Source organism: Sander lucioperca, chromosome 24 (assembly GCF_008315115.2).
Source record: "Sander lucioperca isolate FBNREF2018 chromosome 24, SLUC_FBN_1.2, whole genome shotgun sequence".
Taxonomy (NCBI): Eukaryota; Metazoa; Chordata; class Actinopteri; order Perciformes; family Percidae; genus Sander; species Sander lucioperca.
This window is the reverse complement of record NC_050196.1, coordinates 5,537,663-5,563,134: the sequence shown is the minus strand read 5'-3', so window position 1 is coordinate 5,563,134 and position 25,472 is coordinate 5,537,663. Positions and strand designations below refer to the sequence as shown.

At 40.3% G+C, this 25,472-nt stretch overlaps 1 protein-coding gene across 25 annotated transcripts in view; it reads left to right on the top strand.

Moving 5' to 3' along the window:
* Positions 1 to 25,472, top strand: part of dmd (dystrophin) — a 458,768-nt gene that overhangs the window by 275,487 nt on the left and 157,809 nt on the right. For 22 of the 25 annotated variants that reach the window (XM_035998529.1, XM_035998533.1, XM_035998526.1 and 19 more), the window contains 15 exons: positions 5,208 to 5,369; positions 6,542 to 6,652; positions 8,723 to 8,896; positions 8,978 to 9,133; positions 9,238 to 9,408; positions 9,859 to 10,038; positions 10,243 to 10,365; positions 11,076 to 11,246; positions 11,621 to 11,743; positions 11,858 to 11,992; positions 13,325 to 13,477; positions 15,012 to 15,182; positions 23,048 to 23,170; positions 24,055 to 24,227; positions 24,352 to 24,487. In XM_035998529.1, coding sequence (XP_035854422.1) covers positions 5,208 to 5,369; positions 6,542 to 6,652; positions 8,723 to 8,896; positions 8,978 to 9,133; positions 9,238 to 9,408; positions 9,859 to 10,038; positions 10,243 to 10,365; positions 11,076 to 11,246; positions 11,621 to 11,743; positions 11,858 to 11,992; positions 13,325 to 13,477; positions 15,012 to 15,182; positions 23,048 to 23,170; positions 24,055 to 24,227; positions 24,352 to 24,487 — 2,262 coding nt within the window. Of the gene's footprint in view, positions 1 to 1,295; positions 1,513 to 2,996; positions 3,327 to 3,490; positions 3,633 to 5,207; positions 5,370 to 6,541; positions 6,653 to 8,722; positions 8,897 to 8,977; positions 9,134 to 9,237; positions 9,409 to 9,858; positions 10,039 to 10,242; positions 10,366 to 11,075; positions 11,247 to 11,620; positions 11,744 to 11,857; positions 11,993 to 13,324; positions 13,478 to 15,011; positions 15,183 to 23,047; positions 23,171 to 24,054; positions 24,228 to 24,351; positions 24,488 to 25,472 lie in introns of those variants that run through there. The other 3 variants (XM_035998542.1, XM_035998543.1, XM_035998544.1) reach the window with 3 other exon arrangements.

Sequence of the window (25,472 nt, the reverse complement as noted above, 5' to 3'; positions counted from 1 at the left end):
TTCCCGCCTTTGTGATTGTCTGCCCCGCGCTAATGTCATCAGCCCTCATGCCACCTGTCTCTCATTACAACCTTCATTGCCTTGTGTATTTAGTCTGTGTGCTCCCTTTGTCTGGTGTCAGTTCGTCATCTTCTTAGTCTCAAGTTTTCCAACTTTGTCCATAGCGTGAGTGTCTCTGTCTTCAGTGTTCTGGTTTTTCCCTGTTATTTTTGATTGATACCTTCGTTGGAGTTTTTGTTAGTTCCCTGCCTGTTTTTGGACTCTGTAAGCCTTTGGTTATTAAATTATTTTATGGCATTTGTGTTCATCTCCTGCTGCTTGTTCTGCAATCGTGACAGCTTCTCTAGTATGGATATGTGTATCTTCTATAGTAGTGAACTAAGTAAGGTCCATTTTATTGACCAGACAATCAATTTAATCAAAAAATGCTTAAACAATTAATAGTGAAAATAATACTTTGGCCCAACACTTGATTTGGAGTTATTGAATATTTTTGTAGTATCCTTTTATGGCGTAGCACTTTGTACACTGGAACTTTAGCAAAGTCACATGCACACACACACACACACACACACACACACACACACACACACACACACACACACACACACGCACACACATACACACACACAGACTGTAGGCAGCACTTGTTTGTCACTGCACGTTTCTGTAATGTATGATTTGTGTGAGAGTAACAACTGAAACTTATACACACTCAGGATGGATGTTAAAATCAGGTGGAAACAGGGTCTTTGTTGCAGCCCTATTTACATCCTTTGCGTTTTTCTTTTCCCACTCTTAATCCTCCCTTCTTCCCCTTCCTCAATTTATTACACCTTCTTGCACTTCTTTGTCATATTCCTGTCACCCTTTTTTCTTCTATTTCATACCCCTACCCCTCTTCTTTCTCCCTTTCCTTCCCCCCTCCTTCCTTCTTCTGCCTTTTCTTCGTCAATTTCTTACTCCTCTTCACTCTCTCGTCCTCTCTCCTCTTCCTAAATTTGTTCCTCCTTTTCCTCCTCTTCCTTTCCCAAAATCTTTCTTCCCTCCTTCTAGCCGTCATCAGCAGCAATACATTCTGATCCTCTTGTGGTGATCCGCAGTGACAGATTAGACACACTTGCACCCACTCACACACACACAGAGGCACACACTCATTGCCCGCTGGGTTGATCCTCCCTCACAATAGAACCAGATTAATGTTCTCCTTGCAGCCTGATAAGCCACCCTTTGTTTGTCTACCCATAAGAGGCAGTGTGTATGTATGTGTGTGTGTCTGTGTGTCTGTGTGTGAGACACACTTTCTTTTATTTCAGAGTTTTTTGTATTTTTTGGGAGGAAGTGTAATTTTTTTGTATTGTGTGTGTGTGTGTGTGTACAGAAGCTGGTGTCCTTTGTTTTGGTGTATATGTCAGCATGTATGCATGTGAGGTAAGGCCCGGCGGCTCGGAGCCCTGTTTGTTTGTCATCCATAAAGGGGACGAGGAGCTCAGAAAAAGGTCGGGGGTGTTTGTGAGTATCTCTGAAAAGACTGATGGCGGCGCAAAAGCACACAGAGACCAAAATATTGCCTTAATATTTTTTTCATGGCCGAGGAACAAAACTGACAGTGATATATATTTTATTAATTAAAGTAGATGTAAAATGTTAGTTAGTTAAAGTAGATGTTTTCTAAATACATTATATCTAAATCTAACACCTTTTAAAATTTAGTTTTTTAGAAAGGGTGTTTTGCAAGGTTCTATCTGTTACAGAAAGCAGTTTACCCTTACTTTGTTTTAAAATACCAACATAATGTATTAATTACTGAGATGAGTTATGATATCATAACTAATAACATTAATTATGACTCTGTTACCAGGGCCCTGGAACTAAATGGAATGCAGCCAGTTATGTTATTAGTACCAATGCTTTTCTTGCTATGAAATGTGTAGAAATGTCTGCCGTGAAAAGGTCCTATTTAGACATATTCTGGCTAAATGTATACCTACGGGGAACCTAATTTGTACTTCATTTATTCCAGTGAGGACATTTGTTCACTGCATTTGACCCATCTTAACTATTTAGGAGCAGTGGGCAGCCACAGTGCAGCACACAGGGACCAACTTCAGTTCTAAGGCTAGTGACTTGATCAGAGGAGTGAATCAATAGCTGCATGTACAGGTGGAAAGAAACCCATGGATAGGCCCTCATGTGGCCAATGGCAGGTTCCATTTTATTTGCTGTAGCTGCACATGGAGCAGCAACCCTGAGCAAGATAAAGCTTCCTTACTCCATCTGGCATTGGCACTATTTTGATTGCCTTTACAACAAGTTTCATTCAAATCAAAGTTAGGCATTAAAGAAGTATATTTCTTATCTATTACCTACTTCTTATCCAAAGCAAAGTATTGGAAGTTCAAAAGTCAAAAAGCTGTATGTCAACACTTTCCCAGCATCAGATGGAGCCAAGTTCTCATGAGTGCAGGGGTCCAAGTAAATGCAGAGACAGTAGAATAAGTATATAATCTCATTATATCAATGTCCCATTTAAAAACTCGTGAAGATAATTCCAGCCTGCGCATGCAAAAAAAGGTTGTCTCACATCTTTGTCTGTACTTCTTTAGATCAAAGAGGCGTGTTTGCTTTTTTAATTTCAGCTTCTTGTAATGGCTGAAAACCAATAAGAGGAAGAGTGGTGCGGAGAACGCCGCTTGCGCTTTGCTGACAGCAGTTATGTGACAAACAGTGATCCTCTATCTCTCTTGTTCACAGTCACTGCATTTGTGACGGTGTGTCTGTGTGCGAGAGAAGAAGTAATAAGGGAAAACCGAGAGTTTAATGAGAATATGTATTCATGAGCCGACAATTGCCAGGGAAATGGAGTACATCGCCACAGGGAAGGTTGTTATCAATGTTTGTCTCATGTTATACATTATCAACTAAGACACATCCACTGGTAACATTAGAAGATGTGTGTGTGCGCGCCTGCCTGCCTGCCTGCGTGCGTGTTAGTGTGAGAGACACACAAGGGTTAGACAGGCCAGGGCTATTCTTAGTCATTATCCTTCTGCAAGAGCTTAGCATGCTCACCTGATACCACATACACCATACACACTCTCTGCCTCCCTCTCACCTGAGCTCATACAAGCTTGTGATGTAATAGGCCCGTTTACTAGTTAATCTCGTAGGCAGTCACTAGAAGGAAAGGCAAAAAGGAAACACTAGTTGCCAGGCATCAGAAGATCATTGGTCATTTGTGTTGTTAGTGACGACGGTGGCGTTGATGTGGTCGGTCACACAGAGACAACATGAGACAGAAACCCCGGATTCCATCCTTCAAGAGGGTACATGCAGGGTGTGTGTGTGTGTGTGTGTGTGTGTGTGTGTGTGTGTGTGTGTGTGTGTGTGTGCTCGTTTTTTAGGTAGTGGGGTTGTGTGTGTATGTGTTTGTGCATTAAAGTTGTTGTGACCTACACATGCTAGAAACTATAGATATATATATATACTGTACCTAGATACCGCATCCGGCTTGTGAGATGCGTCTCTGCCGCTGCCATCTTGGGACAGACATCTGACCCATTCTGATCATTAAGACTCTCAAAGACTCTTTTTTGCTGCTTTGGGATGTTCATGCAAAAGAAATTCCAAAAGTAAGCAACAAGGAATAATATTTAAAAAAAGTTGTTTTGAAATATCATACTTTTAAGAACATGTTGAATTTAATATAACAATTAAGATTTGACTGTCCTGATACAAAATTAAGCTAAAACTAGCTTATGTCAAGTAAAGTATTTTTTTATTTAAGTAAGTGGTAATATACCAGTAAAATGCAGAAATTATGTTTTTCAAGCGGCAGCTCCGGGGCTGAACTGCAGTTCCTCGAGTGGCCACTTGAGACGAGTCAATCCCCATAGATGTTTAGAGAAACGCAACTTTACAGCAGAAATTAACATGTTTACAGCCTGGTAAACTAATTACCAGTGTAGTTAATTTCAATGGAATCACTGCAATTAGTGGACTCACTTGCAGAGGCGAAGAAAATCTTTGAAACTTCATCTTTGGAGAAATCAGATCCACAAATTTGCACCTTTGACCAGTAGCAAGCCAGCTTGACAGTGCTGATGGAGGGCCAGAGAGTCTAGAAGGAAGCTGTCATAGCTTATAAGTCGATCGTTCAAATGCGTCCTTATAGGTAGTGTGAACATATTGCCTTGTTAGCGACCAGGCTGACAAGCTTGCAACAGGGACAGTTAGCAAGCAGTTAACAAGCTTGCTTATTCCCTCTTCAATAAGACTCTTTATTGAAGGAAATTTAAATAATCCTGTGGACAAAACGCAAGTGAGTGAATAAACAACATAGTCCAGAGAAAATAGAGCTATTTTAACTGACTAGCGCTAGCATGTTCCATGGCTAGAGTGTTAGTTAACCAGTAGTTTACCAACTAACCCTACGAGTAGTGACTAGGTCACCCAGCTTCCAGAACAACATATTTCACGAAGACGTGCATTAATTAAAGCCAGCGATATTCTGCATTTTTATTACTGTCAAAAATCCTATGAAAAGACCAAAACTAGCAGTCTGTTGCCCATTGGTGTCTACCGAATATATAAATCTTAAGAAAGTGCTCACAGGGGTGCCTGGGTAGCTCACCTGGTTGAGCATGCGCCTCATGTACAGAGGCTCAGTCCCTGACGCAGCAGCCGAGGGTTGGATTCCAACCTGCGGCCCTTTGCTGCATGTCATTCCCCCTCTCTCTCCCCTTTCAAGACTTCAGCTATCCTATCAAATAAAGGCCTAAAATGCCCAAAAATAATCACAAATGTTTTGTTTTTTTCAAGTGCATTCTTGAATACAATTTCACAAAAAAAGGCTCTCAACACCTAACCTTTACTAGACTGGAGTCAGTCTCTTTTTTAATTAATCTATTGGCCTAATTTCAGATTTCACATTCTGAAATGTAGTAGGAAATGTTGTGTGCACAATTGTAGAGGTTTTGATGTTATTCAGAATACACTTCTAATATAGTACACTAACTAACTAACTAACCATAAACAAGACAACAGGTTATATGTGAATGAAATATACCATGCTCCCCCTGATTATTTTCTAAGAGATTATGAATGTATAAATGGAAAAATCTACTGATGTATTTTCCGTTTTCTGTATTTATAATCTGTTTTTCTATATTTTCTGTCAAGGTGTAATGTGTTTCCTGTTTCCCCAGGCAGCGCTTAGGCAGAAGGAACTGGAGAAGAATGTCAAGTGGGCCCAGGAGAATGACAAGACGCTGAGACAGATCCAGGATTCGCTGGCCAACACCGACCGCCACCTCACTGCGTACCTGGCTGACCTTATAGACGCCCAGCAGATACCGCAGGAGGCTCAGGTAGCCCAACACGTCCTCATACCTAAACGACAGAATAGGTCGTTTGACAGTGGCTCCCAAAACTAAATATATGACCGTTGGAGAGTACCAGCAACAGGTGCATGTTTTAAACCCAGTAGCAGTTTTAAACACGTAGTAAACTACTTGGTTAGATTTACATATGTGACGTAAGTTAAGTATGTTGCATAAGTTAACTTACTGTATGTACGTATACTAAAATAAGTCAACATTTCCTTTTTTCCTAGGTCAAAATCCTTTGTTTGTTTGACCCATCCATCCACCCTGACCTCCTCCCAATGCGGACTTTGTCACTCTTTATACTACGTCACCTGACTTCCTACCTTTGCTCCTGTCATAATTACTACGCCCACTAAAGGGTCACTGCCTTACAATAAACGTAAATATATGATATACAACTTATACCGCTGTTTTGGGGGTAGGGCGGTCTGGGTAGCCATCAGCGTGTATCTGTTTGTGTTTAATAATTTACAAGAATTAAAGGTGGGCCAGTACACCTAGACTATTTCCATCTTTGGGGTTTACATCATTCGGTTCAGAAATCCAGACTTTGCGGGACCCAACCAGTGGGACCAACCAGACCCGACTAGATGCAAACTAGTACAAACTAGTAGAACTGATGAGACTTAACCAAACCAAACTTCACCTGACTGATCCTGACTGAGAAACCAAAATTCACTAGATTAGCTAGAGATGCCTTGATGTAACCAGACCCAAAAAGACCCATCTGGACCTGCCGTTATTAGACTGGGCAAATCAGACAGTAGATTGTGAAATAATTTCCTGAAATGAGTGATGAAAATGTGTGAGAGAGAGAGAGAGAGAGTGTGTGTGTGTGTGTGTGTGTGTGTGTGCGTGCGTGGAGAGAGGGTGACAGGTTATTAAATCTCCTATCACCTTGTTGCCTCCTGCCCCCTTCTGATCAGCAGAGGGAGGTACACTCTTCGATCCATTTAAAATGTATTGGCTTTTGTTTCACTTTTCAGACAGATCGTATTCAATTTACTAAATTGATATACTTCATAACTATAATATCAAAATGTTTATTCATTTTAGTTTAAAAAAGATTTTGGCTGGTCTGTCAGTAATTAAGATAATTTGTGGAATCCTTTTATTTTTAATTTGGCATTAAAAGATGTGTGTTTGTTTAATAGAAAATCCAGTCGGAGCTGAGTGGCCATGATGCGACCCTGGAGGACATGAGGAAGAAGAACCAGGACAAAGAGACGTCCCAGAGGGTCATGGGACAGATAGACCTTACCCAGGTACACACTCACACCTGCACATGTACTGTACAAACACACAAATACTACCTCTGACTAAAAACCTAAAATCACATTTTTTGGGGGTCTCAAAAATTAAAGGGAACTCCTCTGATTTTCCACATCAAAGTGTGTTTCCAGGTGTTTTGGTGAGTATTACTACATTTGTGAAAAAGTTATATAAAACCCTTTGCTTCTCCAGAGGGAACTGTGTGATAAATGTTCTTAAGTGATGTCAGTGTCGGTTGGAGCTGAAGACCTCTGTAGCTCCTCATGTCTGCTGTAGGCTAGACACTCCAGGCTATATTAGCCGCTGCTAGCATAACACACCCCAATCTCTGACCAAACTGTCGGCGGGGCCGGCGGCAGCAATTGGCCTGCGTCTTGCCCACCCAATCAAAAGTTAAGAAAATGTGTTCAGCCACTGGAAAAAATTGCACAGAAAATACCAGTACCATTTCTAACTTCTGATTAGGTGGGCAGCCTAAAGCCCACCTCCAAAGTCGCCCACTGCCCCATTTTCTCATCGTTATAGTGCTCTGAAGCAGACCTGTCCGTCGCTTTGTGTCCACTCTCTCTGTAAAAATAGAGATGAGCAGCGCGGCTTCCGCAGTCAGTGTAGCAGCACCAGCTGATTATAATGGATGCGCTTCTGTGTGTGTGTGTGTGTGTGTGTGTGTCTGCTGAAAACATGTGGCGTTGTGTCTGTGCTTCTGCCGTAGTTTCTGTTTTCCACCTCCGATGTAGAGCAGCGTTCAGCCGTTTCCCTAAACTTTGTCCCATCCAGAGACCCTGGCGGGGATCTCTGCTTCTGTCAGACGGTGTGGATGAGATACTGCCATATCAGCAGAGCAATAATGTAATGCACAGTAGAATAGGGCAGGTGTTTTTTCTTGAAATATTGTGACTTTATTCTCGTAATATTATGACTTTTATCTCAGTTACATTTTGAATGTGCACTCAAGTTTTGAACATGAGCAGAAATCTTGCTAAAACACATCTGAGCGATTACAGTCTAGGGGTTTATTAATTAAAATGAATTCATGTAGCCTATCATTCACATGAATAAGTGCCACGTGAACATTTAAAGAGGTTAGTTCCCCAAACAAAAGACGCAAAAGAGGAGGGAGGAGTAAATCATGCCTAGGCCTACATGTGTGTTGACTCAGCAGAGATAACATTAAATGAGAAAAGTTGATCTACAGGAGAATCAATATTTGAAAAATACAGAATGCCTGAGAGCCTTACTTCATTATATTCCATTATGTTTTATATTTTCAATTATTTTCCTTTACATAAATAAAGACATTTCCAGCATAAATTGATGCAGAAAAAGTTAGAAATAGGTGCATGAAAATTCCCCAGAATGCAAGAAATTAAGTGTTTAATACTCAAATTTTTCAGGGGGAGCACCCCCAGACCCCTGACATTATATGCCTCCCCAAATATATTCAAATACATCCTATGCCTTTGGGTTGCCAGGCCAGCTGGTATTAGGTCAAATGTTTATGCCATGTCACCAGGGCCTGGAAGCTGGCACCTGTTGAGCCACTAATGCACTTCTTTAACCTCTGTGCTACCAACTGCCCAAGTTGCCCACCTATTTTTTCTACCAGCCCACCCTAATATAGCAGGCTAGCACCAGCTCTGCGGTCAAGTTGCATTGTTGGTAATGCACGTGCCTTTTGACAAGGAAGTAGAATGTGGGGAATAAAAAAGGCGATATCTCTGGTTCTGCTGCATTGATTTTTGTCAGCATGTAGAAAAGGGCACAAGATCAGGTGAACCATTAGCAACCAATCCTGGTGTCTTGTCAGGAGATTTAAATGATTAATGAAGGTATCCCAGTTGTGCCAGCTGTGCATATCGTAAGGAGGAGAGGTACAGCGGGATACACAATCCATTGAAAACATGGATGCTTCTGCCTCTGCAATCTGCACTTATCTGCGTCTTATTTCTTTCTATAATTTACTTCATTTCCCAGCTGTTGTGCCCCTCTGCAGGACCATAGCACCCAAGCCTATAGTGCTTAATTTGATTGCAGGTCAGTATGTCTCTCTTTCCTTTTCACAGAAAATGCTGACAGATGTGTGGACGAAGTTCCGCCTCTTTCAGAAACCGGCAAACTTTGACAGTCGACTGGCCGAGTGCGAGCACTTGCTGGCTGGGGTCAAAAGCCAGGTGGGGGTGCTGGACATCCGCAGTGTGGAGCAGGACGTGGTACAGTCACAGCTGGATCAATGCATGGTGGGTCATTGTGGCAGATAGATGGATACATTTATGGTTTGATCCCATGTTAAGCCTCTGCTGTCTGTTTGTGTCTAACAGAAGTTATACAAGGTGCTGAGTGAAGTGAAAGGGGAGGTGGAAACGGTGATAAAAACAGGCAGACAGATCGTCCAGAAGCAGCAGACAGAGCAGCCCAAAGAGCTGGACGACAGGGTGACCGCCCTCAAACTGCTCTACAACCAGCTGGGCTCACAGGTTAGAACACACACACACACAGACAAACACACACATAGTTAGACACACATGATCATACAAGTCAGATTTAGACATGGATGTATCCTTTTTTTATGTGTGTGTAGGTAACTGAGAGTAAACTGGAGCTGGAGAAAAGTCTGAAGTTGTCCAGGAAGCTGCGTAAGGAGCTGAACGGGCTGACTGAGTGGCTCGCCGCAACTGACGCTGAACTGACCAGGCGTTCTGCTGTGGACGGTATGCCCAGTGACCTGGAGGCTGAGGTGGCATGGGCACAGGTATGATACACACATACAGTATATAGACACAAAACATAAAGCCAGCGGTGTGAGACCTTGTTGCATATTGTTATGAGTTGAGATAAAAGGTTGTAACATGGAGAAGGGTAAGGAAAACAAAACACAACGCTGGCATCAAGGCTTGAGAAAAACAGGTAGCCATTTATTTGCAATATCCAAAAGTCACGGGGTAAAGAAAGACACTGAAGGTATGATTCAACTGATACATTTTCAACAAAAGAGAAACAACTCAACATGGACTTCGCCCCGCCCCATTGTACTCACATATATAATATGAGAACCCACCGTCTCAGTTTAAACTGACCTATCAGGTCATATAGAAACATAGTCTATGCTAAAAATAGACATAATTGACCTTTAAGCTGTTAGGTTCAGTCTGCTATCACATTTTGTCCCTCAACTCCCCTCTTGTGCCCTTTTCTTCATTAGTCCATCCACGGGGAGACAGAGAGGCGTCAGCCACAGCTACAGGCCGTGGTGGACCTTGCAGAGGCCCTCAAGGCGGTGCTCCGGGGTCATGGGGGCCTGGTGGACGACAAAGTCAGCCTGCTGCGCTGCAACTGGATCGCAGTCACATCAAGAGCAGAAGAATGGCTCAACCTGCTGCTGGTCAGAAAAAGAAAAAAGAAAAGCATTTAAAAAAATCATGCTCATTTTTCTGTCTTATCAGTGCTATAATTATTCCAAACTCTCTAAAAATAACCCATTAGAAGTGTCACTGTTTGCAGCCTCGAGAAATGAATATTTTCTCTTTCTCGGTCTCTCTCTCTCTCTCTCTCTCTCTCTCTCTCTCTCTCTCTCTCTCTCTCATAGGACTACCAACGACAGATGCAGAAGTTGGATGGAGAGATAAAGGAAGTGAACGAATGGATCGACGGAGCAGAGAAAAAGATGGACGAGATGGACAGCCAGGGGCCCAATGACGCTGTGCTGAAGGTTGTAATTTCTATCTTTGTGTGTGTTGTGTTTTATCTAGTCCATATCTTTTATGTTTCTTGGTGGTTTTCTCCACTAATTCTCTGAGTCTGTCTGTAGATTACATTTGAAGGAGGTGGATTTTGAGAAGTGCAGTTTTACTTGATAATACAGATAATTATCCTGTTATTATTAGCTGTGAGAGAGAGTCATAAACCATTAACTCACACTCATCTTTCGTTAATGCCCTATGAGAGGCAGCAAGTGTTCACTCCACAGTATTGTTAAATACTGGATTTATACCATTTTAATTCAGTGGAACGGTCTAAACAAATACTTTAAAATTGCCCAAAAAAAATCATAAATAAAGTTTTCAAAGTAAAATATTTTAATGGTATTTAGAATTTAACATTAAGTATTTAATAATGGTTACATTTCGCAATTAGGTGTTTGATGTGTAGCTATTCGAAGAAGTCTGTTTTAGAATATTATATTTTCTCTGTTGATCTTTAAATGTGTACACTAATTTATTTTTATTATTATTATTTATTATTGTCACAAAATATATAGATTTTTCTAAAGCCTTGGTCTGCCCAGAATTTAATCACTGGCACCAAGGATGACATTTCTGTTATCCCAAAAATGGGTGAAACAAGACGTACATTGAACTTTAAATCATGCAGCTCTAATTTTGTGCCTTTGTGTGTTTTGTTTCACTTCACGTCTTGCAGGTGTTGCGTGCAGAGCTGGAGCTGACGAGGGGTAAGATGGAGGAGGTGAGAGCTCTGGCCCAGGAGCTCATGTGCACCAGGGGGGAGAACTGCCAGGCCCAGGTGGGACCCAAAGTGGAGCAACTCAACCAGAGATTTGATACCATCGCAGAACGCATCGCCTCCATGGTGGTAGGAAAGAATTCTACCCTCTGAATTGTATTATTTTAATATTCTAACAGCAATAACACACCCAGTCTAATGAATTGTTATGAATATGTCAGTTTGTCATTTTGACTTGTAAACACTTAAATCCACTTTTTCTTGCTAAATACTATGATCCAACTTCAAACACTCACCAGATTTACTTAATTTATTTTAAACTCTGCCTAAATTGACTTCAAAGTCTCACTTAATAGACTCAATCTGCTCCAACCTCTGTACTTTCTCTTGTCCACTAATGATCTCTTCTTCTTCTTCTTCTTCTTCTTCTTCTTCTTCTTCTTCTTCTTCTTCGTCTCTTCTTTTCTCTCACATGTGCATCTTGCTGTGGGGGGGGGGGACAGAACGCAGCATCAGCCAAGGAGCTGGATCAGTACCACAGTGAAGCAAAGATCTGGCTGGAGCTCCTGGAGGAGGAAGTCAAACAGGGGGAAAACCTCAAGGAGGAGGACTTCCAGGAGGACAAGGTCACACACACACACACACACACACACACACACACACACACACACACACACACACACACACAGGGGTTATATTATGTGTGCATCTCTTAAAAATGTGTTGTGTTTGTTATGTAGGACTGTGAGGAAAGTGCAGTGAAGGAGTTACTGTTGAAAGGCGAGAATCTACAGAAGAGAGTCCCGGATCAGGACAAGAGAGAGCAAATCAGGCTGAAGCACAACCAGCTCAACAGCAAGTACAACACTGTCAAGGTAACACACACACACACACACACACACACACACACACAAATTATCAGAATGAAATACACAAGTTAAGCAAGAAAGATAAATAACAGGTTTTTTAAAAAAAACCTGAAAAGTGATTGGAAGAAAGTGTACTCTTTCTCCCTCATTGAGAAAATGTGGATCTGGCCTCCCCACCACCACTGCTTGCGATAGGTTGAGACTTGTTTGGTGACTACAGTCTAGCATCTTTAGGTTGACCAGTAAAAGAGCACCGCGCATCGGAGTAACTGGAGAAATTCAGCCATAGGGCTACATGTTTAAGCCTCATGCTGGGTTCAGACAGGAGGCTGGGGAGGAGCTCTGCGGGATTGCAGCCGGAGCATGAGCAGCTGTCTTGCAGAGCCCCCCATCCGGGCCGCTTGCAGAGCTCCGCTTGCAGAGCTCCGCTTGCAGAGCTCCGCTTGCAGAGCTCCGCTTGCAGAGCTCCGCTTGCAGAGCTCCGCTTGCAGAGCTCCGCTTGCAGAGCTCCGCTTGCAGAGCTCCGCTTGCAGAGCTCCGCTTGCAGAGCTCCGCTTGCAGAGCTCCGCTTGCAGAGCTCCGCTTGCAGAGCTCCGCTTGCAGAGCTCCGCTTGCAGAGCTCCGCTAGCTCGCGATCTGCAACTATAGTTCCTGCGTCCCATCTGAACCCGGTGTCGGTCACTTAAATCGGTGACTTATCAGAATGGTAAGTGTAGTTATCATCTATTTTTTTTATGTTGTTTGTTAGCTTGTAACTGGCAGTGGCTGACACAGCTATACAGACAGTCCGCTCTGCACTGGAGGTTTCAGATTTCTTTGCTGGTCTTTGCGTATTAGATTGGTTTACGGATTAGTGACGTACCAAATCCAGCTTGCCCGGGATATGTTTGAATCACAGATTTCAGGGACTGCACAGACACCTTCCCCTTTAGGAAAGCTATCTGAAAACACCTCTCTAGTGAAAATGTTTGTACAGATACAAGTCAGTATAGTCAAGGTCAGAAATATATTGGACATAACAACTTAAACATAAGAAAAACACTTTTTTGAGTGGAGGGAGACTTTTAAGGAGTAGTTCTGCATTGTGGAAAGTACGCTTAATCACTGTCTTGCCAAGAGTTGGATAAGTAGATCAATACCATGTCTGTGCATTAAGCTAGAGCCAAGAGATGCTTAGCTTGGCTTAGTATAAAGACTGCAAACAGGAAAAACAGTTAGCCTGGTTCAGTTCAAAGGTAACAAAATTCTCCTACCAGCAACTCTCCTCAGATGTTGTATCTCCTGTATCTCGTGTGTGTGTGTGTGTGTGTGTGTGTGTGTGTGTGTGTGTGTGTGTAGGACCTGCGTGTGCTAAGGAACAGGAAGGCGTTGGCCATCGCTCCCCAGTGGTACCAGTACAGGAGAAAGTCACATGACCTCCTAGCCTGGCTGGACGACATCCAACGCAGCGTGGACCAACTCCCTGATCCCCCCGAAGGAGAGAGGGTCAAGGTAATAACACATACATAACTAAACACACTCAGGCATATATACATGTACACATTGACAATAATATCTTTGTCTTTCTGCCATGTTAAGAAATCACCAAGAAGCTTGATATTCAACCTACTGTTTATCAATCAATCAATTAATTCAATCAATTTATTTGTCACGTAAAACCATATAAAATACAATTTCAGTGAAATCTAATCCTTTCTACATATTATATCCGTCTTCCTCACCATCCAGCTCTTCATCTAACACTGTCTCAAATTTTCTGTGTCTTTAATCATTTCTCATTCTACATTTTCCTGTTCCATGTTAACAGTGGGAAACGTCTTTCTTTTTTTTTGTTTCTTATCCCCCTCTTCCCCTGCTTTTGGACAAAGGGTTGGTGTCACGACTTTTGCAATTATTCACTTAGGAAGCTAATTTTTTGAATAATTGTTCCAGGACATCTTCCTCTTATCTATTTAAAAAAAAAAATGCAGATCAATTTTGTCCCCAGAAGAAGACTGCAGCTTTCTATCTGGGATTTGTTTGTGGTGGACCCAGAGTTGGAAAGAGGCTCAGTATATCATTACCAAATTATTTGTCAAACAGTAGTATAATAATTATTTGTTATAGCTTAAAATAGCTGAAGTGTAACTATTTATATATTTTATTTATATAACACACTTTAAAGTAGTATGATATATACATACTACTTTAAAGTGTGTTATAAACTATTTTGAGAGACACTACCAGCCTTTTTTAGTATACAGTGATTTCCAGATATCCACATTACTTATACATTGATGGTAATGCTACATACTGGTGTAGCACATTTGAGGTCCATTTTGATACCCTGGACTCACCTGTTTTTCGTCCCCCACCCTGACTCTGTGTGTGTCTTTCACTTTCAGATGATCACTATGACATTTCGCTAAGCGGACGTCTGACTTGCTCTTCTCAGACTCACCTGTTATTGCCGCAGCTGAGATTCCTCACTGTCCGTCTGTCTGTCTGTCTGTCTGTCTGTCTGTCTCTCTGTGTACTCATCTATCTGTCTTTCTGTCTCTCCATGCATATTTTCACCCTCACCCAGTTCCCACACTGCACTTACTCCTCTGTACTTATTTAAAAGGCCAGTGATTGTACTCCTTCTTAATGTAAATAAAGTCTTAAGGCAGTGTGTGCCTCCTAATTATAGCACCACTTTATTACTTTTTTATAGATTGTTGAAACAGAGATACATGTTGAAATGGAGATACATACAGTATTATATAAGCGCACAATATGAAATCTTTGTGTATGTTTGACACTTACAAACATGATATCTTCCCCCTTCAATTAATGTGTTGTGTCTTTGTTGGAGTATGTGCTAGTGAGTAAATTAATGTTTTATCATTTTTATTATGTATTAATTGTCTGTGTGTGTGTGTGTGTGTGTGTGTGTGTGTGTGCGTGCGTGTGTGTGTGTTTTTCAACATCCACATGCCTCTCTGTGCTTAACCCCCGGTCTCAGCCAATAGCAAGTGACCTCCTGGTTGATTTTGTCCAATAGGAAATTGGCTCAGAGTTCGACAAGAAGAAGGAGGAGCTTAACGAGGTGCAGGGCTTAGCCAATCAGCTCTCAGAAGCTGGAGCCGCCAATCTAGTGGAGCCCCGCCAACTCCAGCTCAACACGCGCTGGGTTGAGGTGGAGGGCAAGTTCATACCCTTCAAAAGACTATGTGTGAGTTTCAGTAAGCACGACTTCTATATATACAATACTAATAAAAAATACTATACTAATCAAACCAGTTCATAGTACTAATACTACTATAAAAGATTCTATCTAAACATTTAAAAGACAGTGTGAGTGACAGTGAGTCTCTCTAAGTTAGAGTTATAACAGCTGAGTACAGGCTAATAATGATACCAATACTTGTCAACCCATTTTAGGAAAGGTATGGCTTTCTTTCCAACAGTCAGATAAGACTCTTACATAAAAGTGGTATAAATCTTCTCATTTAACTATTGACAAGAAAGCAAATTAGCGTATTACTCAAAATGTAGAGAAATGCACCAGAATCAAGAAGACATTTCTCTATATTTATAAATGTCTAATGTATAGGTTAGTTGGTGTTATTCGATATTTTTTTATTGTCAACAAATCCAATGAAATGACCAAAAACCAACAATATGATAGTCTGTCTCTCAATACTTTCTTACTTCCATACTCTGTATTGGACAACTCAGCCCTAAGCCCGTTCCTACTGACGACATAAATCTTACAAATATATAGTTATTTCCTAAGGCAGCTGGACACTGTAGTTACAGCAAAAATTACTCAAACAGAAGGAAACTGTTTATTTGTTGGGGACTATTTTCAGATGCGGATTAATCGACATGTTGTGCTCTAGTGAATATTTGGGGCAGCAGGACAGTGTATGTGGGAGTCAAAATAAACTACAGTTTGTGTGTTCACGGTAATGAAGGGACATGTCACCCAGTGCAACAGTGTGGTTCATTGATGTGTTTTTAATAGTTTTTTAACAACAATGGAGCTCTGTGGCACAGAGAAATAAGATATATCACGCTTTAATATGCACATAATACCTGTTAGTAGATACACTCATTCTTGGTTTTGGTCTTTTTATAACATTTGTTGACAAGAGAAAATCTCCAATATCACCAGACTTATCCTTTAAGATAATTTGAAGCTATAACCATAATCACTCATCTGAGTAACATATTTTCAGTTAGTTTAAAAAATTAATTCTCTGAAAATAAAAAAAAAAAAAAAGATTCCCTCGAAAATAAAAATGTGAGTTGCTTTTTTTGTTTTTCTTTGCTGCATTCTCATTTACATGTCTTATGTGTACATGTGAAACACGCTCACATGTCTGAATCTCATTGGTTGCTCTGTCACTGCATGCCTCTGCCAACCAATCACATTATACCCTCGCAGTTCCCTGAACTGACAATCTCTGAAGATTGTAGTATGTATCCTGTCAACCAATCACATGAATCGACCACATACACTTAATGTACACCACATGGTCAACTTGGACAAATACACATCTAAACTGTCAGATTTCCGACTTACAGTAATGCATTTCTTCAGGCGCACTGAGAGGAATCACAAGCACATTTAGTGTTATCTTTGTGTACCAAGACACAAACTAAACACACTTACTCTTTCTTAGTGATGTTGTACTTCTGTGTGGTACAGTGAGGCTTCTGAGTTGCTTCACTCAAGCTGTTTAGGCACTTCGCGCATTACCTAAGGACTCTTAAGCAGTAATTGGTGCACTTACTTCCCATACTCTTCAAGCTGTGCGATGTAATCGTAGACAGCACCAGAACCTATGTAACAAACATGCACTTCAGTTGTTATCCTGTATATTATGAAATGGTTTAATGGTGAGGTTTTAGTTTGTATTATTAGTGACCACAAAGTGTCTTCCCAGCTAATGTGTCCTTGAGCAAGTCACTCAATCCCTACCAACTCCAGGGGTGTCGTTGAAGCTGACCTCTGTGTAGAGGGTCACAAACAGAGAAAACATTTCCCTACAAACTTTGATATTGCTATATTGTAACTGATTACAGCCATCATATCAGATTGGCATCAGATCTTAAGAGACATTTTGAAGGGGAATCCATTTGTAGATTTAATAGTAAATCTATGAGATCTCAAAGGAAGGAAGAAATAAATATATATACTTTCATGTGGATTGTACAAAAGTGGAAAAACTGTCTTTTCATGTTAAAAAGATGTCCCTTGTGAATTTGGACATTTAGGGCTCTATTTTTGTTTACTGGTGACATTCTGACCTGGGGCAGCAAAGAGTGCACATTCATTGTTGGTACCAAGATTGCATTGCTCTGCTGGATCGCCAATAGTCACTTCATTACCAAACCAACTCAGACGAAGTAATGGCCTCAGTACACGCCAGTAAAAGTCAACCTTGCAGCACTTCTCGCCACACACCAGCACCAAAATAGGACCCTTAGTCATTTTCATCTTTTCTCAGTAGCAGTGAATCATTGTGGCATGCTAGACATGCAGCATTCTATAAAGTCAGACACTGCAATGTTGCTACAGATCCCTTATGATGGTTTTAATAAAGACAAATATAGTAAATATGTGTATTCAGTCCAAGTGGTCTAAAAGAAAGAGAAGAGTAGACCAGATCATAAGAGTGGGAGCTATTTTTAATTTTCTATTCTTTTCTGGCTCAAACCTTTTTGGTCTGCAGTCATTGAAGACACAAATTCAAGCCTTCAATTTATAAAACATTTTTGTTTCTGGAAGACTGGAAACCTCAGGCAATTCCAAAATATGCATGTCTACACTGGTTTAGTTTTAAGATGCTGGAAAGTTATTTGTGTTTGCTGGCAGTCTACACAAAAACATGTGAACAATACCATAATAACTGCTTGGGCTGAAACTTCCCTAGTGAGACATTTCTGACCCAGTAACCTGGGAACTAATTCTAATATCCACACAGTAACAGGCTGTTTTATTTTTTCATTGCCAACTTTATTTAATTTGAGGATGCCTTTTGTTAGACAAACCATGTTACTTTAAGCCTCTCCTTTTTATCTAGATCTGCTCTGCTCTCATGTTTCAGCAACTCGCATTAAATCACAAACACATGCACACAATGTCAAAGGCTCCTTATGAAACATGAATTACTATGTGTGTGTATTGTGAATATGATTTATCAAATGAGTGATAATATATGAGCCTGTCATACTGGGTTAAATCAATTAGTTCCAACATGCATCACTGTGCAACCATAATACTTTTTTTTAATAATTCAATCATGGCCACAATATTTCCCTAAGACCTTCCAATCCAATCCAATCTAACTTTATTTATAAAGCACCTTAAAAACAACACTGTTGACCAAAGTGCTGAACACAGTCTATAAATAAACAATAGCATACAACAGAGGCACAGCACAAAATAATAAAACAATAAAAGAAATGCAATAATACAAAACTCAAAGTCAACCCTCAAACTGAGTTAAAAGCCAAAGAAAATAAATGAGTTTTAAGACGAGATTTAAAACAGGAAGGGACTCAGTCAGTTTGATGTGCAAAGGCAGCTCATTCCAGAGTCTCGGAGCTGCCACGGCAAACACCTCTGGATTTACGTTTGGTCTTGGGGACGACCAGTAGTGCCTGGTCAGCCGACCGGAGCGAACGAGAGGGGGTGTAGGGCACGAGCAGATTAGAGAGGTACTGGGGGGCCAGGCCATGCAGACATTTAAAAACAAATAGAAGAATTTTAAAATCAGTGCGAAAGTGCACAGGAAGCCAATGGAGGGATTGGAGGATAGGTGTAATATGGTCAAATTTTCGAGTTCCGGTTAAAAGACGAGCAGCTGCATTTTGGACTAGCTGTAATCGTGCCATATTTGATTTGCTAATACCGGTGTAAAGTGCATTGCAATAATCTAAACGAGTGGTGATAAAACCATGGATTAAAATTTCAAAATCATGTCGAGATAGAACCGGTTTTACTAAGACCTTAACTGATACTACTCTCAAACTAATATGTACATTGAAAGTATTATTGGACACTGTAATAATTCCTCCTGTCCATACTGGCTGTCTCTACTTTAACTTAAATGTAAGAGATGGGGGACAAAATCCACAGTCCTGTGTAAACATTCAGTAGTATAGTTAAATAAAAACAAGTGGGAATCTTGAAAAGTTACAGCCTTTTTAGTACTAAATGCTCTCTTTTGCCGCTTTTCCACTGCATGGTAAGGCTCGACTTGCAAAAGTTGTGGTTAGTACCTGGTACCCTTTTTGGTAAAAACAGTAGCTTCTGGTGGCTAATTTTAGCTAATGATAGAAAAGCTAAAGTATCATCAATAAATGTACTCATTATGCAGCAGAATATTATTATTATTATTATTATTATTATTATTATTATTATATGTTATGTTATTGGATCATTATTATTGATGCGTTAACGTGTAAACAACATTTTACCGTTGTACATTGAGGTGGAACACATTACTTTGTTTAATGTTGGGTAGTAACAATGCATCATATTGCATAATTTGTATGTAAAATCTTAATTAGCAAAGTAACAATTAATTAGCCGTCAGACAAATGTAGTGCAGTAAAAGCATAAAGTAACAGAAAAGGAATGCGCTCAAATACCTCAAAATTATACTAAACGGGTGAGTCTATTATTATTGTTATTATTATTTTGAGGCTTTTAAATCATTCTGAGCTTCCCAATAGTATTCCTTATGTATTAAAATCCAAACATACACATAGGTTTCTGTATGATGATGTAGCTTCAGTACAGTACTCTTTATATGCAGTCAATCGTACAGTATATCACAGTAACTTAGATGGTGGTCGGCACGGCCCCATGTTAGGCAGTCCCTCCAGGATTTCGCGGCCTTTTTTATAGATTGTTGCGGCCCAACAATCTTTCTAAAAAAATTGCGATAAAAGTTGCAATGTCTTTTGTATGTTTGTTGCAATGAAGTTGCGGGAGACAGTGAAAGTTGCAAAAAAAGTTGCGACTTTCTTTTTTTTATAGTTCTTTAAAAATAAAAAGGACACTTGTTTTAGGGAGAATAAAACTACTCTGGGCTGAGTTTTTCTAGTAACCTTACCAAAAAGGCTCAGGATGCTGCAAATGTTGGTATAATATGAAAATGGCTGGTGGATTTAAGACAAAAAATAATAATTTATTGAATGAATCAAATATGAACATATCTGTCAGTGGCTTGTTCTTTACATTGTTAATTTCCTAACCTGGCCTGGGACACACATTCATACAGTTTGATAAATTACTTATTGGACTTATCATTGCACTTACAATAACAAGAGTTGCTGTCCTCAATTTAGGTCATTGTGTCGTCTCATCTCCGGTTTTTCCTGCATCCACCATGTGTGTGTTTGTGTGTGTGCGCGTCAGTAGCGGGGGGAACTGTATGAGCAGCAGCCCCGCCCCCGTCCACTGCAGGCAGGCGACAGGATTGAAACAGCAGCTACTGACTTTAGAGTGACAAAACGTTACAGCGTACATTGATGTTAAAATCTATACAGTTTGGCAGGACGGTCTGAAATGTTTTGTGGAAAAGTTGCAGTGATTGGTCAAAATTGCGAGTCGCACCAAAGTCACGGTGATTGGTTGAATTTGCGTGAATTGGCGCGATCGCGACATCGCAAAATCCTAGAGGGACTGGTTAGGAGAAGCAGACAGGAAGCTAAGCAATGTACTGCTGTTAGGTTGGATCCGACAGTCACACAATTACACAAACTAACCAAGCGGAAGCAGCAGTTTTTATCAAGGGAGTCTGGTGGCTTTGAATAAAGCAAAATGTAGGCTACTGCTGTGGACAGTGGTTCCAGCAAAACATATTTCAGCCACAAAAAATAGGACCACCTAAAAAATTCAATTTCAGTTTAAGTTTATGCTATATTTAGAATATTTTCACCACTTTACCTTGCCGTCAGACAGCCCTTTCCGATGGGGAACTGAAGCCGTTTTGTTGCTTTTTTCAAATCCACCAGAATTTATTGACCAAAACAGTAATTTCGGTGATTTCACATCGCAGAACACGAGTTGTTCGCTATTGCTGGCTAACCTAGCATCCATAGTAGTAATGATACATTGCTTAGCTTCTGTGCTGTTATGTCCAAACTTAGCACAGCTAACACTGACTGAGCTTGTGCTAGAGTTCATATTATTCATAACCTTATTGATTAGCTTACTATGGTAACCCACGTCACTGCTTTTTGCTAAGGATAAGTGGGCGTTTTCATTTGAAAAACCTGGCAGATGGACCCGGCCTTTAAGTACAGTACTTGAGTAAATATACAGAAACCAATAACTTTGACTGCACATATGCATGTGAGTGTTGTTAACAAACAGACTTGAAAAATGTGAACCTATCCTTTAATGCACAGATATTGTAGCAATGACTTAAAATGTTGTTAGAGAATAGTTTGCAGGTACAATATAAAAGTTCAAAGGAATAGTTTAACATTTTAAGAAAATGATTCACTTTTTTCAGAGATTTGGATGCAAAGAAGATGCTTGGGCCTATAGACTATAAATTTAACAAAAAACAAACTGGTATGGAGTTTCAAAGTGGTCATGAACCAGGCAGGGAGGGTTTAATCAAAGATGCAATCAAGTTTGGGATTATGGCATTATGGGAAATGTAGGTTTTTGGTATCTGAACCATAGGACTAAAAGTCAGGATATTTTGGCCAATTGACCTTTTTTTTGTGAGTCCCCAAACTTTATGGAAGTGCAATACTAAATCATAGGATTTAGTATACCTTATAATGATTCAGAAGTAGCAAATGTATATATTTTTCCTGACAAAAAAAGTAGGGAGCCGCCAGATTGAACAGTATCTCTGCAAAGGATATTCAGTTCATCATCTAGTGAGTGAATCAGCTTGTGTCCTCCACCACACCTGTACAGACGTTGTTACTGTCACACCAGTCAAACCCAGAAGTGGCTCGGTAAGGCCAGCAGCAATCATTAACAATCTGTAAAGATGCTAATAATGCTTATTAGTGTTTATTTTTTTATTTTGGGTTAATTAAAAAAAAAAGTTTAACAGGAGAAGTGATTTCTCAGGTGACAGAAGCATAACAATGAGGTGAAATTGTCAGCGTTGAGTGTGAATACCACAGTATCTCTGCACTATGGAGAGGAGCTTCAGTGGTATAGGCAGTTTAATTTGCCATGTTTCATTTGCCATGTTGACCATGTATCATGGTCAGGGGAAATATAACATGTATTAAAATTGCTGTTTCAAGAGTGAACTCATAATCAAAAGCTCAAATACATTCAAAGTGAGTTGACACAAGCTTGAATATGATCATGATATACGTACAATAGGGATAAATAATGTGTTTGAGGAGGAATTTTCTGTGAGAGATCACATGGTAACGCACCACTTTAAAACGATTCATTTGTTTGGGACCAGGAGGTCGCCGGTTCAATCCTCAGACCGACAGGATAAAATCTGGGTCGGGAAAGTGAAAGAGCAGCACTTGTCCCTCCCTCATTACTACCACTGAGGTGCCCTTGAGCAAGGCATTTAACCCCAACCGCTCCAGTGGAGCTGCTCAGTGGCCAGCAGATCAGACTGTGGTTGTACTGGGCAGCTCTCAGGAATGAATGTGTGAATGTGACTTGTCGTTGCAAATGAGAATTTGTTCTCAATCAACTTACCTGGATAAATAAAGGTTAAATAAAATTAAAATAAAATATACAGTAAGTAATTTAAATAGTTTTTTTATATCAAACACAAAAAATTATCTTCTATAGATCTGATTAAAATTTCCCATATTCTTTTTTTTTTTTTTTTTTAATTACATGGAATTTCAATGACATCCAATGAACTTATTTAATAATTGAAGTCCCAGATTGGTTACTTAATCAGTTGAAAATATGATTTTTTTCCCCCCTTAAAGGTAGCTTTGATATGTTGCCTGGTTAGAGAAACGAACAAAGATGACATAAAGCATTATTTTTCTTGCATTAAATTATAAGATTTTCTTTTTCTGATCTCTCTCTCTTCTTTGTGTGTTTGTAAATATGTGTTGGTACAGGAGTACCTAACAGAGCTGCAGGCATTGCTGCGTTCAGTGTCAGAGACGGACTTCAAGCTGAACTCTCCTGAATACTGGCCTGCAGCTTATTATAACCTGCCTCAACAAGAGAACTGCCTGAAGGTCAGCACTGCTTTAGTGTTTCTGTCTGAGAGCCACAGACAATATTTCTTAGGAAATAATATCATTAAAAATCAAGCAGTAGGTAATAATTTAATGAAGAGTCTATCTATCTATCTATCTATCTATCTATCTATCTATCTATCTATCAGAGGGTGGGATATAGGGCTTTCATGCTGATGAGAAAGAGGCTGTGAACTTAAAGGTCCCATGGCATGAAAATTTCACTTTATGAGGTTTTTTAACATTAATATGCGTTCCCCCAGCCTGCCTATGGTCCCCCATTGGCTAGAAATGGCGATGGGTGTAAACCGAGCCCTGGGTATCCTGCTCTGCCTTTGAGAAAATGAAAGCTCAGATGGGCCGATCTGGAATCTTGCTCATAAGGAGCAAGGTTACCTCCCCTTTCTCTGCTTTACCCGCCCAGAGAATTTGGCCCACCCATGAGAGAGAGACATCATGGCTTTCAAACGAGCAAAGTGGCAGTTGGTCAAGGCCACACCCCCACTCTCCACCTTGCCCCCCCCCCTCTCCTCCTCAATAGCTACAGACTCAGAAATGGCACATACTAAGGAAAGCTCATTGTGGGACTGGCTCTAGTGGCTGTAATTCTGCACCAAGGCTGAATTTCGGGAAAGAGACTTCAGATACAGTATTAGGGGACCACTAAGGCCTATATAAAAGCATCCAAAGACCACCATGTCATGGGACCTTTAATGTATATTTAAAGGAATAGTTCAACATTTTGGAAAATACGCTTATAAGAACATTGACACCAATCTGTTTAATATGAAGTTACAGCCACTTAGCTTAGCATAAAGACTAGAAGCAGGGGAAAACTGCTAGCCTGGCTCTGTCCAAAGGTAACAATTTCACTTACCAAATAGGAGGTGAAAGGGAGCATCGACGAGTTGCAATGCCCAGTGGCTGGAGCAGTGGCCCGCAGAGAGGAGATGGTATCTGGAGCTCGGCCTCTGGAGGGTCAGAAGATCCAGGAGACCACCGCCCTCCTCAATACTAACTGGGACAAACTGAATAAGCTCTACCAGGACAGACTGAAGTAAGAACAGGTGGAGTGATGTACATGATTGCATGAATATTGACTCATGTTGTGCACATATTTGAAATGTTTGTGTGTGTGTGTGTGTGTGTGTGTGTGTGTGTGTGTGTGTGTGTCTCTCAAGGCGTTGGCAGGATTGCAATTCGAAGTGGCAGAAGTTTCTTTCGGATCAGAAGGCGATGGAGAAGTGGCTGACTGACGCTGAGAGCCATTTAAGTCTGGCTGAAAGTGAGCCAGCAGGACACAGACAGCACCTCAGGGTAACACACACACATATTTAACCAGAGACACAAGCATTTCTACAAATACAAGACAGGTTTGCACAAAATGGCTAATTGTACCCAGAAAGCTGCTGAGTGTATTCCAGCTGTGGCTAAGTCATATTTCGTCTACAGTGTCCATCATCACTGCTGAAGTGCCCTTGAGCAAGGCACATAAGTCCAAGCACTTTCATTTTTGTTTTTCTTAGTTTTCTGCCCATAAAAACACAAATTCCCTGTCACAGTATGATGAGGTACCACATGACATGACCATGGGCGTAAATCTCATCTAACAGTTGGGGGGGATAATAAACATAAATTTTCTGAAGAGCAATTTTTGAAGGGGACACAAATAATACAGCCACAATTATACTTGTAGAGGACATGTGTACACAGAGGAAAGCCTTAATACTATCATTAGTGTAGCATGGAGACTGTATCATTATCCTTCTTTTCAGTGTTTCTCTTGATTCAATAAAAAAGCTGACTAAATTGACCAAAATAATCTTCTTTAAAACCATTTATTTATTTTTAAGTTTACAATCAAGCCACAAAAATACCTTAAAACATAATGACTTATTTAAAAAAAGTGTCCCCATATAAAAGAAATACAATGCTTTTGTACACTTGTTAAATCAGCTGATCATGATGTAATGTAGTGAACGTGTGTAACCACTGTGAGGCAAGGAAGGGGGGACTAAAAATGTTTCTAAACTTAAAAAGCATTTTTGGGGGTTTGTATTGTTTTACTACTTACACAGATATTTTAAGTATACATCATTATGTTATTTACAATACACAGCATGGTTTTTAATGATACTTCTAGGGGTGGTCCTGACTCCCCTGGGATTTACGCCCATGGACATGACCTAACAATATGTGACGTATCATGGCCTGACATGTCATATCAAGACATGATCTGGCATACATGACATCTAAATGTATCCTCACGATTCATTTATGGTCTATTTGCTATAAAACATCA